Genomic DNA, 17037 nt, shown 5'->3' with positions numbered 1-17037 from the left:
TCCTTCACCCTATAGGCTGTTCATTAAAGTGGTCCAACGATAAAACAGCAAAACAGTAGTGAACTTTTCCAGTTGCGGATTTATGGTGGCTAGTTTTAAACTCTGAATGTTTAAAAACCTAAACATTTAACTCCAGCATTACTTCCTTTCTTTTCTTATTCTTTGGACTTATTGGCGTTTGGCTTCCATAAATATTGCATTATCGCCATCTACAGTACCGTACCTGCAAACTAACCTCATTCCCAACATGTCAGGTCTACCTCCCAGTCAGACCCAACAGAGTAGGTGTGTAACCTTCCCTCAGTGTACAGAGCAGTTCTACCACCCAGTCAGACCCAACAGAGTAGGTGTGTAACCTTCCCTCAGTGTACAGAGCAGGGGGATTCAAACCTCTGAACCTGTGGGCCACATTACAACAATGGCAAGAGGCCAGTTGATAAAATGACAACATTTATGATACTTGATCATTTCTGTATTTCATTGTCCATCTTAAAGGAGCTATAGTCAACTTTTTCTTGAAAAATGGATGCTAAAATAAAAATAATGTTTCGAAAATATTTTATAAAAAAATAAGCTTCATATATGTGTTTCTATTCAAAAATGACCACAAAAAGCGTAAAATAATAATAAAATAATCATTTTGGCCATTGTCAGACCGACACTTTGTTTACATTCTAGTCTATAGACTAGGATGTAAACAAAGTGTCGGCCCTACAATGAAAAAGTTGACTATAGCTCCTTTAACAACTGACAGTGTTTTTTTTTTTTTTTTTTTTTTTGCCAAATTAAACATATGTGGTTGTTGAATTTGCATGAGAGTGAGAAATCTCAAAATATCTCAAAAGAATCCGTCCATTTTGGTTTAATTTGGGGATTGACTGATTGATTGGTGGGCCAGTCAAAATGGTGCCATGGGCCGGAAGTGGCCCGCGGGCCTGAGTTTGAGTATCACTGTAAACTATAGAGCCATCTTCTCCACAACCTTCAATAACCTCCTGGCTGCATCCAGCATCAACTTTATCCTTTCATAAAGTCCTTGTATTTCAAGAGCACAATTAATGACCCTCCACAGTGAATACTAGAAGTCTTTCTAGTCCATGCAGACATGTTTTTATCAGCTATATTACAAACTCTTAATAGACCACTACACCATCACTCTGCCACTTGAACATGTCCCTTAGTACTGCTGAGGTGTGTGTGTGTGTGTGTGTGTGTGTGTGTGTGTGTGTGTGTGTGTGTGTGTGTGTGTGTGTGTGTGTGTGCGTGCGTGCGTGCGCGTGTGTGTGTGTGTGTGTGTGTGTGTGTGTGTGTGTGTGTGTGTGTGTGTGTGTGTGTGTGTGTGTGTTCTATACTTGTGAGGACCAAACATCCCCTCAAGTATTCATATCAAAGTCCATTATTTATTCAGCATTTGAGCCACAGAACATTGATTGATTGATTGATTGATTGATTGATTGATTGATTGATTGATTGATTGATTGAAAAAAATTATTAGAAGGTTGCATAGGAAAAAGTAAAGTTTCATCACGCCGCGTTGTGAGCTTGTAGATCTGATATTTTCGAATGGCCAAACCATAAAATCGTGCATAACTGGTTCATGATCAACATTAGTAGTTTGAATTAATAACATGATTATATATCATTCTGAAATATATTCTGCATAACGAGTACTCTTACTTTTCCTACTTGAGTATATTTTGACATTTTGTCCCTTCAAAGTCATCTGGGGACCATGCAGTCACTGACCCACAGGTTGAGAACCATTGAGCTAAGGGTCCTTGAAGACCCCTGACACCATAACAGAACACCATGTTATCTTCATTATTTATTTACCAACTAAGGGTCCTTGAAGACCCCTGACACCATAACAGAACACCATGTTATCTTCATTATTTATTTACCAACTAAGGGTCCTTGAAGACTCCTGACTTACACCATAATTGTGGGCTCACCCGAAAGGCGAGAACACCATGTTATCTTCATAATTTATTTACCAAGTTCCGTAGCAGACAGTACAAAGGCAGAGCCCTTAGCCAATGAGGTGCAACTGGCAGAAAAACATCTGGGAGTGGTGTTAGCTGGAGTATTGGTTGAGCTTCACATGACAGTTAGCACACTGCAGAATATAGTCACGTTGGCAAACATAAGAAATGAAGGAAAAACAACAATTTATTTGATTAAGAGTTTTTAATTTTAGTTATTTTTTAAAATTATTTATTTACGAGCGAGCCCACACTGTTTCGTAGGAACAGTACTTCTAGTTATTATTGTATTATTACATGTTATTTGTATCAACAATGTATCATTATCTACACATTATGACATGTTGAATCACACTTCTGTTGGCAGTGCTTTTATAATCACACCGTTATTCACACAATGACATTTTAAAAGTGTAGAGTAGGAAGCAGAACAGCAGAACACAGGCTTATGACTGATGGTAAATTGAATTAAATAGTTTTGCTGCCACCTTCTGGATAAAAACGTTAACTAGTCTGCATCACAGGGCATCATATCTTAGACTTAGAGCAGTCGTTCTCTCTCAAAGTGATCCATCATCCAGGGGTCCTTGAAGGAGGTTCCAGGGGGTCCCCAGCTAAATGTGTTAATATAGTAGCACAACCAGCTTAACCACTTTAACCATGGCTGTTTTATACCTTGTATACAATCTTCTCTCTTGGGGGTCCCTGGCACAAGGTCTTTTCAGATCAAGGTCTGCGGATCTGCATATATTAATCTGGGGGTCCTTGACATTAATATGGGGGTCCTTGGGGTTTTTTGACATTAATATGGGGGTCCTTGGGGGTCCTTGACAATATGGGGGTCCTTGACATTAATATGGGGGTCCTTGACATTAATATGGGGGTCCTTAACATTAATATGGGGGTCCTTGACATTAATATGGGGGTCCTTGGGGGTTCTTGACATTAATATGGGGGTCCCTGGGGTCCTTGACATTAATATGGGGGTTCGTGGGGGTCCTTGAAATTAATATGGGGTCCTTGACATTAATATGGGGGTCCTTGACGCGTTATTGGAAAGGACACCGCAGCTCCAGGGAAACCCCGCCCACCGAAGCTTTTGATTGGCTGAAGCGGAGCTAGGGAGTGCTCAATTGTAGTCGCTTGGACAGGGCGTTTATCGTGCGCTTGCCCAAAATATAACGATTGCATTCACCACGGCTTCGTAACTCGCGCGGCCGGCCCTGGCCCGCTCTTCGCGGCCACTCGCGCCTGCGGCGCTCGGGGGCGAAGAGCAGGACCAAGGTCCGCTGGCCTTCGCGCCGCTTGCAGTGTCGTGGACAATCGAGCGGCTCCGCCTGGAGCTGCGGCGTCATTTCAAATAACGCGTCCTTGACATGAATTGTTGACATGTCTGGAGTGAGTCTGAATAATAAATCAAAAACAAATTCAAAAGAATTCGAAAAAAATAGCAGATCTACAAGTTCACAGCGCGTCACATCGCGCCATGTTGTCAGCTTGTAGGTCTGATATTTTCGAATGGCCAAACCATAAAATCGGTCATAACTGGTTAATGATCAACAATATAGTTTTAATTAATAACATGATTATATATGAACGCTGGTAACAGTTATTTCTACATTGTGGTATTTCTACTTTTACTCAAGTCCTATGAGTACTTCTACCAGCACTGCAGCACCTAACCCCCCCCCCCCCCCTCTCTGTCTGTCTGTCTGTCTGTCTGTCTGTCTGTCTGTCTGTCTGTCTGACCCCTCTCTCTCTCTCTCTCTCTCTCTCTCTCTCTCTCTCTCTCTCTCTCTCTCTCTCTCTCTCTCTCTCTCTCTCTCTCTCTCTACCACATCTTACACAGCTCTGCTGTAGCTGCAATATAATGAACCCCTATCCCTGCATACAGAGGTTGTGTGAAGGTGGTGTGAACTGTATGGAGGCGGGTCATGGTGTCAGTAACACTGTAAAATGACAGAGTCCCTGCACTGTGATCCAGGTACACCCCCACTCTGCCTTCTCTGGAGGGACAACGTCCTGACACTGCAGTATCAACATTGTTGTGTCTGAACGTGTAGCTTCCCTTAAAGCACTGTAAACACCATGACTTGCTATTGTTTCCAAACAATGACTCATGACCCTGTCTGTTGGTGTCTTTATAACAGACTGCTATAAAGACATTCTCTCCTCTCCATTCCACTTCCCAGTAGGACCTCCCACCTTCACACAGACTCTCTTTACTCAACACCAGCTGCCTAGTGGTGAATCTCTCTGGATGATCAGGGTAACCTTGGTGTCGTCCTGTATAAGTCACCTTCCTGTCCTCCTCTGACAGGACGAGGTTGTTGTCCACTGTGTTCACATCCAGTGAGAGTGAACAGGAATCTGTGAGAAAACACATGACAAAACATCACAACTAATTAAAACCTCATCAATATTATTATTGTTGTTGTTTAGAGTTTAGAGTGGTATTGTCACCGTGGGGGGGGGGGGGGGGGCATTGCTTCCATTAACCCATTGAGGAGAGGAGAGGAGAGGAGAGGAGAGGAGAGGAGAGGAGAGGAGAGGAGAGGAGAGGAGAGGAGAGGAGAGGAGAGGAGAGGAGAGGGGGGAGGGGGGAGGTGTGTGTGTGTGTGTGTGTGTGTGTGTGTGTGTGTGTGTGTGTGTGTGTGTGTGTGTGTGTGTGTGTGTGTGTGTGTGTGTGTGTGTGTGTGTGTGTGTGTGTGTGTATTTACATCACTTGTGGGGACATTACATAGACTTCCATTCATTTTTATGCAAGTCCTGTGGCCTTACCCTAACCTCTATCCCTAAACCTAACCCCTAACCCCTAACCTTAAACCTAACCCTAACCCTAACCCTAAACCTAACCGTTGTGGGGACCTACTATTTTGTCCAGGGTCTGGCTTTCTGCTCCCATGCTCTGGACATGTTTAACGGCTGTGTCCTTCAGTCTAATCGGTCTAAGCAAACTGTGTGTGTGTGTGTGTGTGTGTGTGTGTGTGTGTGTGTGTGTGTGTGTGTGTGTGTGTGTGGTGACAGAATACATAACTGTGTTACAAGGTCACAAAGCGTTGTGGACGTGACACATTGTGAGCTTGTAAATCGTCTATTTTGTATGTGCGCGGCCCCGTACGACAGACCAAGTATACATTCACTACTAACAGCTGTTTGGAGAAAGACCATGTGACCTACTGTAACATAATGATATTCTTTGGGCGTGTCATCACATCTCCATACCGTCTGAAACCCAACTTTTCTTCAGAGAGTTCCGACTTTCCTACGTGCAGATTTCTGAACTCTAATTTGGGGTAATGCTTTTCAGAAGTTGCTTATGACGTCATTTTCTAGTTGAAACGAACATTTCTGAGTGTATGGACAGGCCTTTAACCACTTTCATTGTCACTTTTGTATTGCAAAATAGCCGATCTACAAGCTCACAATCTGACCCATCGAGTTGTGAGCTTGTAGATCTGGTAAATAGTTAACTATATGAGGCGTCTTACTAGTATGTACAATAACTATTAATAAGTATGTACAGTCTAAGCCTGTAACGGTTCACTAAATTCACAGTTCAGTTTGCCACCATATTTAAGGGTTACGGTTTGATATTATTTTCGATACGGCAAAAAGTATAAATGCCAGAAGAATTTCAGAATAAGAGAAATGAAAGAGAAACCACTGTAACACTCTGTCCGTCCGATTTCTGTTTGTATCTCTCTGTCTCTCACACTTGTACGCACTCATGTTTGCACGTGAACACACACACACACACACACACACACACACACACACACACACACACACACACACACACACACACACACACACACACACTTTAGAGTGCAGAGTGCAACGCTTGATATTGATTAGAAAACAAAAACTGATAATGTTATCAAATGGTTCAAAATGTAGACTACAGTCTATCAAGTGTATTTATGATTGAGTCATCTATCACCTATCAATATGTAGACTACAATGGGGCTGTTAAGTCTGGCATCATTAAATGATTTGGCCCCAAAAGTTCTACTCTGCCTACAACATTTTTGTAGGCAGAGGAGAACTTTTGGGGCCAAAAGGCCCCAGCGCCTGTGAATCTTTTTACTATTTTTACTATTTACAAATTTTTCTTCTCTTTGTTGTTGAAAGGAAAGTGGTAAAATTATACTTTAGTCATTATTTTTGTCTCGGATCTGTTGAAATAGCGAGAGACAGATATTGACAATAAATCTACTTGGAGGTCTGACTACAAAATGAAGTCACAGCTTAAAAGCCCCATAGTCTATTTATGAATGAGTTTGCATCACTATTTACTATAACCAATCAATCAATCATTATTTTATCCAACGTTAACTCCCTGGATAACAAACTGGATCTGCTCCACGCTAGGATCAAATACAACAAGGAAACGAAACAATGCAACGTGATTTGCTTAACGGAAACACACCTAAAGCCACTCGACTCGGTAACATCACCCGTCGGATTTTCCATGTTTCGTATGGACAGAGACAATGGAATAACGGACAAATCCAAAGGTGGGGGAGTGTGTTTTATGATTAATGACAATTGGTGTAATCAGAACTCTGTGCACGAGTTACAGTCGTTTTGCTCCCCAGATCTTGAATTCCTTGCTCTGCTATGTAGGCCATACTTTTTGCCAAGAGAGTTTTCAGCTGTAATACTATTTGCTGTGTACATTCACCCTAAAGCTAACACAGAGCTTGCGTGTAAAGAGCTATACACGGCTATATGCAATGCTGAAAATCGTCATCCTCATGCGTCACTGGTGGTTTTGGGTGATTTGAATCAGGCATCTTTGAGGAAAGTTATGCCAAAAATGTACCAGCATGTTACAGTAAATACTCGGCTTGACAAAACACTGGACCACTGCTACACATCGATAAAAAATGCATACAAATCACTGGTGCGCCCAGCTTTTGGTAAATCAGATCATTCATCAGTGTTTCTCATGCCGGCCTATTTTCAGCTCATGTTCCTCCCAGAATAGGAATACTATTAAAACCCACATCAACTTTTGCTTCATAGAGAAGTTAGATTAATTAAAGTAATTAAATTAAATACCTATATTTGTTCATTTAATTACTGATGATCTTCCTTCACAGTAGGATGTTAATGATTGAATGTCACATGCTGTTTGTGCTGCTTTGATTTCATGAATAAAACAGAATAAAGACTTACACTTCCTCAGACCTGGTTTCAGCCTCTTCTCTCCACCATGGTCCACACTGTGGGAGGAAGAGAGACAAAGTCAGGCCTTCATAGTCTATAGCTGAGGTTCTAAAACATGTTTGTCTCAGGTCACCCTGTAAACGACTTCATCCATGACACCCTTGAATTACATTGTTACTTACACTACCTTACATTTATGTCAAATATGTAAATCCTAAATACAGTTTATGTCATGAGGAAAATAATTTTCCACAGATTGAAAATAACTTTTATACTTGGTGTTTAACCACTTAAATCCCAGCATCCCTATTCACGTTATTCCTGGCCCCGCCCCCGGCTTCCTGTTCATATCCTGAAAGAGGCGGAGGCTGAAAAAGCTGGCCTGAAAAACATCATTTGACTTGCTGTTGTCCTTGCATTAAAGCAAAGATATTTAATTAATGAAGATAGCTCATCCTCATTGGATCCACTAGAGTGCGACATGGTACACAAATCCTACAAATAGACTCCTAAGGCTACGGTCAGACAGTCGGCTCTTCGGCTCCTGAGAGGCTCGTACTCGCGCCTGGTGTAATTCCATATCCTATCATCCTCGGCTGTTCCTGTGAACCCCGAGCTGCATTATGGGAAAGTCAACATGGCGCTGGTCAGAAGGACGTGTAGTTCTTTTGACTAGCGCGATTTGCAGAAGGACAGATCAAGGAATACCCTACAGTAATCAACATGAGAACAATAATCATGGGCGTTTCAATGGGGTGCCAACATTTGCATTTCTATGGGAGAAAGGTGTGAAAATCGATCGGCCAGGTAGCAGGAATGTGCATGAGTGTGATGACTCAGATGAGGGAGAACTGTATAAATGGGTGCTAATTAGCCCTCACACACTATATCAATGCCCATAAACATGCATGTGCAATAACAATAATATGAATTCCACAGTAGGCCTATCCAGCAAATATAAACATTAGTGCACAACCTGAAACTAGACCATGTCTCCTATTTCAATGTTTATTTATTTTTTCCCCTGTTATTTTATTTTTGTGACTGCTTTTTTATTTGTCCCCTTTTGTTACTGACAATTCACTATGCAAAGTACTGTGTTCTCTTTCAATGTTATATGAGTACAAGTACAAGTGGCTCCTGTGTAAATTAGCCTAAAAGCTTACAATGATATCCTTTTAGTTGGGCTTGTACCAGTGATTTGTACTGTCATGAACTACTGTTTCCTATGCAACCTTCTAATAAATTCTTCAATCAAACCAAATATGAACCCCAGCTCTGGGGGGGAATAAGCAAAAATAGCCAATCTACAAGCTCACAACGTGTCGCTCTGCGTCGCATTGTGAGCTTGTAGATTGTCTATTTTTTGTAAAGATTTATATAAAGCAGTCAAAGAAATGTGGGTCCGTTTTTACTGAGAATAGAGGGTTTAATAGGCTATATGTGAATTACATCATTAATTATTAATGACAGATCCATATGGTTATTTATGCCAATAAAACAGATGTTTCGTTTTATTTGTTTTTTGTAGCCCACGTTTGTGTGTGATTATGTGTTATGGAGAGTTAATAAAAATATATATTTTGGATAGTAATATCATTCTGCAATTCTTTATTATTATGCTCACACAAGCTATTCAGTCTGGCGATTCAACAACAATAAGGTGTTTACATTTATTGAAGCACATGTGTTTATTGAAGCATGTGTCTGGCCGTTTGTTTTGAGTTATTTTCCACACATTCCCTCTGTATTTGGAGAGCTGGGTGATGAAAGAAAACTACAAGGTAAAAACCAGCTCCACAGGACGTTCTGTCCCATTGGATAGTGAGCATCACTGCCGGGTGATAGTAGAGCAGTGCTGAACCATGAACCCCCAGCTCGTGGAGGAAATGATCGGCCGGAAACGCCTCCGACGCGTCCCCGGTGGCGCGTGATACATCATGTCCGTATTTTCCCTTAACATGGGAGTGAATGGGGGTTACGAGCCTAAGAGCCGACTGTGTGACCGTAGCCTAAGTGGGCGCTGGCTCTGACGGCAAATCTCGCGCACGTCCTGTTTACTGGTGCTATAGATCCCGCGAGAGTGTGTTGCTGGGACAGCTAAAGAGCAATAATAAAGTTGATTTTCTCAGTGAAAAAAGCCACTTTAGTATGACAATTTTGTTAATATTATGTGGCTTGTGATGATCTGGTCCAATATTTAGTTCGTGACTATAGCTTCTGAACTATTATTTTGCTCTGTGTTCACGTTAGCTCTCCCATTGTAAATGAATAGACTCCAAACATGCTTCCGCCTCCTAAAAAGGTATCTACCTACGTCACACAGAAACGGGAAGTACAGGTCTTTTGCACCCTCTTGCTATCGCCCTCTTGGATTAAAGTGTCAGTAGTTGGCGTTCTAGGCTCTGGGCTCTGAATGTACCTGGGTTGCCATGTCTGCTTATAATAAGCAATTTGTGTCTCTAAAATAATAATTGCTTATTGGGCTTACTTTCTAATATTTTTTAAACCAGTGGTTCCCAAATCTTTTCATATCAAGGACCCCAGATTACATATTTGTCCACAGTCGCAGACCCCCATCTGAAAATATGTGGTGCCACAGGGACCTCCACACAGATTTATGTTGTTAAAATGTTTCAAAAATATTCAAAAAAAATGTTTTCCCTCAATATTTTTAAATAGCAAATATACAAGCTCACAATGTGTCACAATGTGACACATTGTGAGCTTGATCTGCTATTTTCAAATGTGAATGTAAAGTAGTATAGCCTACTGTAGTTGCTTCCGTTGGGCTTATTTCTTTGGCAAAATCTGGCAACAGACAATTCCATGTCACTTCCTTACTTGGGAGGAAGTGAAAAGATGTTTATGAAGCAGCACACAAAGAAAAATGCTCCAGCGCCCTCTGTAAAAGGAAAATGGCAGCCTCCATAGAATGGCCAGGAATATGGTGAATTCTGGGGGGAACATTCACCAAGAATAGCAGATCTACAAGCTCACAATGTGATGTGTTGTGAGTGAGCTTGTAGATACATTGTGAGCCCATATATGGAGGCCACGTCGGTTACATACGATCCCTTTATGCCCAAATATGGAGATCCCTGTCTGTAGAACCAGCCACTCTGGTTAGACTGTCATGTAGTCTATAGGTGCCCTTTAGGGCGAAGTCGCTTTTCGCCCTTATGTGTCTTACTAGTAGTTATACCCTTTGTTATACAAGAGTGTAAGGTAGAAATATTGAAAATAGCCGATCTACAAGCTCACAACAAGGCACATTGTCATTGTGAGTTTGTAGATCGGATATAGATTTTAGTTTTAAGTTGTTTTTAAAAAGATTAATAAAACAAGTTTTCCAACAGATTGATAAGGATTTTACACCAAACATTACACAATACTATACAGCATGGTTATTCAACTATAGTCTTAAAGAAATTAAAGTAATTTAGCCACACGTGTCTGTTACTTTAGAGTAGTTTTGGTTTTGTTATTTTCTCAAATAAATGTGACCTTTCACTGTCTGTCAGTCAGTACAGACATGGTAGGCATCAACCATGTTGTGATGGAGTGGAGTCTCAAAGCAGAGTGCATTTTCACATTAAGCAAGCACCAGAATTCATGTGTTTAGAATTGATGAAAGGGACTTCAAATAGGCTATATGCACAGCAGCCATTTTGGAGAGAAGTTGGATGGTCTTCTCACTTCCTTCGGAGGTGTTACCAATAATACTAATGAAGGCTCTGTTCCATTCTGCTCAAACAGAGCATATTGTGCATGTTGGCCCACTGGAAACACTCTGCTACACCAGGGGGTCTCAAAGTGTGGTCCAGGGATCCTTGTGCTTCTTTGGGGGTTTCAAATGACCCCTTTAAAGGTGTTACTCTGAGAATGTTCAAATGGAACCAAATGCAGGCATAAAAGGTTTGAGAACCACTGTGCAACATGAAATGGAACAGAGCCTTCATTAGTATCATTGTTAACACCTTTGAAGGAAGTGGGAAGACCATCCAACTTCTCTCCAAAATGGCTGCTGTGCATAGAGCCTATTGTCTAGGCTTAGGGCACAGAACAGTTGAAACGCCCTACTATACAGCATCAGAGTATGATTTCTCTCCTCTAAACCTACTAGAAGCCATTGGCACTGAGTGGCAGCATGTCTTTCCCTACCTGTGAGTCTTCAATCCCCAGCCTGGATCCTTCACTCCAGCAGAGAGATGCTCCACACAGTCTCCCAAGTGATTATAGCTCAAATCAAGCTCTTTCAGGTGGGAGGGGTTGGACCTCAGAGCTGAGACCAGAGCAGAACAGCCTTCCTCTGAGACCATACAGCCTGACAACCTACACGCATGCACGCACGCACGCGATACAACACAAATGTCACTCAGCATCTCTGCCATATAGGCTATGACATGTCCACCAAACATAGCTAAGATAATACAATAGCTATTTCCTGTCTTTCCCCGCCTCCCTCTAATTAAATGTGAATCAAAAATCAAGGTATTCTCCAACATATTTAAACTCTGATATGAATAGTGTTCTGTACATGTTCAGGAATACTGACCTGAGTGTCTCCAGTGTACAGTCTGGACTCCCCAGTCCACCAGAGAGTTTTTTCACTCCGTAATCGGTCAAATTATTGTTACTGAGATCAATTTCCTTCAAACTAGAGGAGTTGGAGCTTAAGAGTGATGATAACTCCTCACAGCATCTCTCAGACAGGTTACAGCCACTCAGCCTGAAGAAACAGTGATAGTGATAAAATAATTAGTTAATGATAAAAAAATAAACATTACCATGTTGTCTCTCTTTTTTCCCTGTAAAACAAAGATAACAATGTATCCAGTATCAGACTTTGTCTGACTCTCCCTAAATAAATATACATGAAATAATCAGGAGAATCTCTACTTGTATTTAAACCAGGATATGAATGGTGTTCCGTACATGTTAGGAATACTGACCTGAGTGTCACCAGCGTACAGTCTGGACTCCCCAGTCCAGCAGAGAGTTTTTTCACTCCGGAATCGGTCAAATCATTGTTACTGAGATCAATTTCCTTCAAACTAGAGGAGTTGGAGCTGAAGAGTGATGATAACTCCTCACAGCATCTCTCAGACAGGTTACAGCCACTCAGCCTGGAGAAACAGTGATAGTGATAAAATAATTAGTTAATGATAAAAAAAAAACATACTATGTTGTCGCTCTCTTTTTTCCCCCTGTAAAACAAAGATAACAATGTATCCAGTATCAGACTTTGTCTGACTCTCCCTAAATAAATATACATGAAATAATCAGGGGAATCTCCACTTGTATTTAAACCAGGATATGAATGGTGTTCTGTACATGTTAGGAATACTGACCTCAGTATCTCCAGTGTACAGTCTGGACTCCCTAGTCCAGCAGAGAGTTTTTTCACTCCAGAATCGGTCAAATCATTGTTGCTGAGATCAATTTCCTTCAAACTAGAGGCGTTGTAGAGAACTGATGACAACTTCTCACAACATCTCTTTGAGAGGCTACATCCACTGAGCCTGAAGAAAAAGTAAGTAAATCAATATCCATGTTTGTTTTAAGGAAAATGAAGCAATATATTAAATGTATCCAGTTACTGTATCATATCACTTACAGAGCTTTATTGGATGCTTTGACCACTGGCAGAAGCCCCAGAAAAGCCTCCTCTGAAGCACCGTATTTCTTCAGGTCAAACACGTCCAGCTCCTTTTCTGATGAGAGCAAGATGAAGACCAGAGCTGACCACTGAGAAGGAGAGAGGTTGGCAGTGGAGAGGCTTCCTGAACTGAGGTTCTGCTGGACCTCCTCTTCTAGAGAATGGTCATTGAGCTCATTCAGACAGTGGAACAGATTTATGCTTCTCTCTGGAGAGGGGTTCTCCCTGATCTTCTTCTTGATGTAGTCAACCGTTTCCTGATTTTCCTGTGACTCAATTTTTCTCAGACCAAACAGTCTTTGCAAGAGAGTCTGATTGGTCTCCAATGAGAAGCCCAGCAGGAAACGTAGAAACAAGTCCCAGTGACCATTTGGACTCTGTATGGCCATGTCTACAGCACTCTGGTAGAGGTGATTCATATCAGGTTTGCCTCTAAAAAGCTTTGACCAGATAGAGGTTGGCAGGGGGTTGACACCAGTGTTGATGAATGAGTGAAAGACATAAAGAGCTGCCAGAAACTCTTGGATGCTCAGATGGACAAAGCAGAAAACCTGGTCTTCACACAACCCATGCTCCTCTTTGAAGATCTGCGTGAACACTCCTGAGTACACTGCTGCATCTCTGATATTAATACTGCACTCTATCAGGTCTGCCTCATAGAAGATCACGTTACCTTTCTTCATTTGTTCAAAAGCCAGTTTTGCCAGAGACAGAATGGCCTTATGGTCTGGTACACAATCAGAATATTTGACATTTTTCTGCTTGGACTGAACATCGATGAAGTGGATGTACATTGCAGTCTGTGTCTTTGGAAGTGCTCCTTGCTCTTCTGTTTTCAACATGTCCTCCAGAACAAAAGCAGTGATCCAGCAGAATACTGGGATGTGACACATGATGTGGAGGCTTCGTGATGTCTTGATGTGTGAGGTGACTGTTCTGGCCTGGTTCTCATCATCACTGAATCTCTTCATGAAGTATTCATCTTTCTGGGGTTCAGTGAACCCTCTAACCTCTGTCATCCTGTCAACATAATCTCTAGGGATCAGCTCAGCTGCTGCAGGTCGTGTCGTTATCCAGATGCGAGCAGAGGGAAGCAGGTGACCACTGATGAGGTTGGTCAGCAACACGTTCACCGAAGTTGGCTTTGTGACATCAGTACAGATTTCATTTTTCTGGAAGTGTAGAGGAATCCGACTCTCATCTAGCCCATCAAGGATGAAGACAACATTGGATGCTTTCAAGCTGGAGATGACCGCTTCCTTGGTTTCACCCAACAAGCGATGCACAAGGTCCACCAAGCTGAAATTCTTCTTCTCCTTCAGCATCAAATTCAGCGCTCGGAAAGTGAAAGGAAATACAAAGTCGACATCCTGGTTGGTTTTGTCTTCTGCCCAGTCCTGAGCGTACTTTTGTGCTAAGACTGTTTTACCGATGCCAGCCACTCCCTTCGTCATCACCGTTCTGATTGGTTCATTTTGTCCAGGTAAAGGCTTAAAGATGTCTTCAAATTTTATTGTTGTTTCTTGTCTGGATGGTTTCCTGGATGCTGTTTCAATCTGTCTGACCTCGTGTTCTTTATTGACCTCTCCCCTCCCTCCCACTGTGATGAAGAGCTCTGTGAAGATCTTATTCAGAGTTGTTGTTGGTTGGTTTGGTTGTTTTGTGTTCCACTCACACAAAGACTGAAACTTCTTCCTCAGATTAGACTTGAGTTGTTGTTTATACACTGGAGCAAGAGTTTCTAAATGACCAAAGAACAAAGGTTATCATTAAGTCCATGTTATGATAGATGTGGTCCTCCAATGAGAGGTCTTTACCAATCTATAGTTAAAAGGGGATCATGTGTCCAAAGCAGAAGCCTCTGAACTATGGAAAAGTCTTCTGTTTGATGTCAGAATATCTAAATCATTCATCATGTTTAAACAAAAGTTTAATAATGAGTTTCTTATCAATGAACATGTTCTCCAATCTGCCCTCATTTGCTGGTTGTCCTAAGATATCTGCACTGTAAAGTCCTGACACTGCTCTGTTCCACCTACATTACATCATATTAATGATGTGAATAAAGAGTTTCTTACTGCTCTCTAGGATATCAGTCAGCTTCTTCTCCTTCAGGATCCTCAGGAGTTGCAGTGAGATGTTCAGAACTCCCTCCCTCTGACTCTCTAAGCATTCTGGGTAATCTGTTGTCAGAAGCCTCTTGAACATCTCCAGCTCGGTCTCGGATGTGATGATATTCTCCTTAAGCAGCTGAAATGCAAAATCCAATATAAAGTTTCAATCCGTCCTACAGTTTTGGATGGATGGATGGATGGATGGATGGATGGATGGATGGATGGATGGATGGATGGATGGATGGATGGATGGATGGATGGATGGATGGATGGATGGATGGATGGATGGATGGATAGATAGATAGATAGATAGAGATATATATAAATATATAGATATAGATATAGATATAGATAGAGATATATAGATATAGTCTTTAACAACTAGAACCCTAACAATCCTATTCTGGGCGTGTCAAAATATCCAAATATTCTGTGTAAATAGTCGATCTTCAAGCTCTATAAACAATGAAATATATAGGGTTTACATTTGTGTTTACACAGTCATAGGCTACTTAGCTGATAAATGTTCATTCTTTCTGTTGATTTTCATAATGAAATGAAACAAATAGAATAGATAAATGACCAAAACAAAGAGACAATGACAATTTCTAACTTTTTTGCCTAGACTAAAACATTTAGAAAAAGGGATTTCCAGCTTTCTTTTTTTTCTATTTGTCTCTTTTATTCTTCATTATTCAAACTGAGGCTTATGCAACAGCATTACAACACACTCACAGTTAGTCAGGCAGGACACACACAAACTACCCAGCAAGCACACACACCAAAACCCTCTCGACCAATCCCAGAGCTTCATGCTGATCCCCTAACTCTCCCTCTCATTGGTCAGGAATATACAGGCTACAATTTACAGAAAACCCCAACAGGGAGGCTACAATATGAAAGGTTTGTAGCTGAACTCGCAAATTATCGTTGAATGTCCAACCTTAAATCTCAATGTTATTTATTGGGTTTGTGGGCCACCAGTTTGACACCTCCGCATTATGAGATATCTTTTAGAAAAGTGGCATTTTGTCCAGAGGGTGGCGCTACAGGATAGTTCATGTGGTCACTCTATAGTTAGGGTTCATCATCCAGGAAGTATGGATGAACTGACAATCTGTCCATTAGATCAGTGATTCTCAAACCTTTTCATGTCAAGGACCCCCAAAATGGCATTTAGAGTCTATCGATCGATCGATAGAAAGATAGATAGATAGATAGATATTGGTGATCATTAGACTGTCTAGAACATGTACATAATGTTATTATTGTGAAAAATATCCCTCCCCAAAATGTAAATTAGAGCATGTTTTATGATTTATGGCTATAAAACCTTACAAAAACATATAAAATATTACATTTTCCTCTGATTAGGACTTTTTTTTGGCAAGTAGAAATTAATTCGGGCCTTACAGGATTAATGACATTTACATTTCTGGGGCCCCACTTTATGTTGTAAAACTCTGAGCGTGTACCTGAGGGGTCCATTTGGTTTTATGTGTACACTCTCTGAGTTACAGACCCATAAGGGTTCCCCACTTTGAGAACCAATGCATTATACTGTATATATCATGATATCAGGGTTTTATTATTAACCAATGCAACTGATCATTTAATGTCACTGTTAGATCAATACAATGTGTTATGAATGAACTCACCTTAAATATGATGTCCAGCTCTGTTTGATGTTCCTGATCACACTGACCAATGACATCCTGTTCTGTTTGATGTTCCTGATCACATTGACCAATGACATCCTGTTCTGTTTGATGCTCCTGATCACATTGACCAATGACATCCTGGGAGCTCAGCTGGTTGACTCTGTGGAGACAACACACACACACACACACACACACACACACACACACACACACACACACACACACACACACACACACACACACACACACACACACACACACACACACACACACGCTAGATCAACAGAATGAAGAGCCAAACAAATGCATGCGTGTATAATAATCTCTGGCACCGTTGGACTGGTTGGTGTGAAACCAGTCCAAAACCAGTCTTACTTCCAGTAAGCTAAGAAAGAACCTCTGACCAAACTTCTCAGATCATGTTTTGGCCTAGAACTGCTGAA

At 41.3% G+C, this 17037-nt stretch overlaps 1 protein-coding gene across 1 annotated transcript; it reads right to left on the bottom strand.

The window, feature by feature from the left end:
- Nucleotides 1–4187: 4187 nt before the first annotated feature.
- On the bottom strand, nt 4188–16731 carry LOC308280918 (protein NLRC3-like; the record flags this gene model as incomplete). The annotated part of the gene is made up of 7 exons (XM_080755220.1): nt 4188–4352; nt 7167–7213; nt 11322–11492; nt 11716–11889; nt 12778–14560; nt 14898–15069; nt 16639–16731. Coding segments are annotated over 7 exons (2605 nt in total), but the record flags the coding sequence as incomplete, so codon positions are not given.
- Between the last annotated feature and the right edge of the window lie 306 nt (nt 16732–17037).

Source organism: Nannobrachium achirus (assembly GCF_963921795.1).
Source record: "Nannobrachium achirus genome assembly, contig: SCAFFOLD_333, whole genome shotgun sequence".
Classification (NCBI taxonomy): Eukaryota; Metazoa; Chordata; class Actinopteri; order Myctophiformes; family Myctophidae; genus Nannobrachium; species Nannobrachium achirus.
The sequence above is the reverse complement of the archived record's forward strand: the minus strand, read 5'-3'. Positions and strand labels throughout refer to the sequence as shown.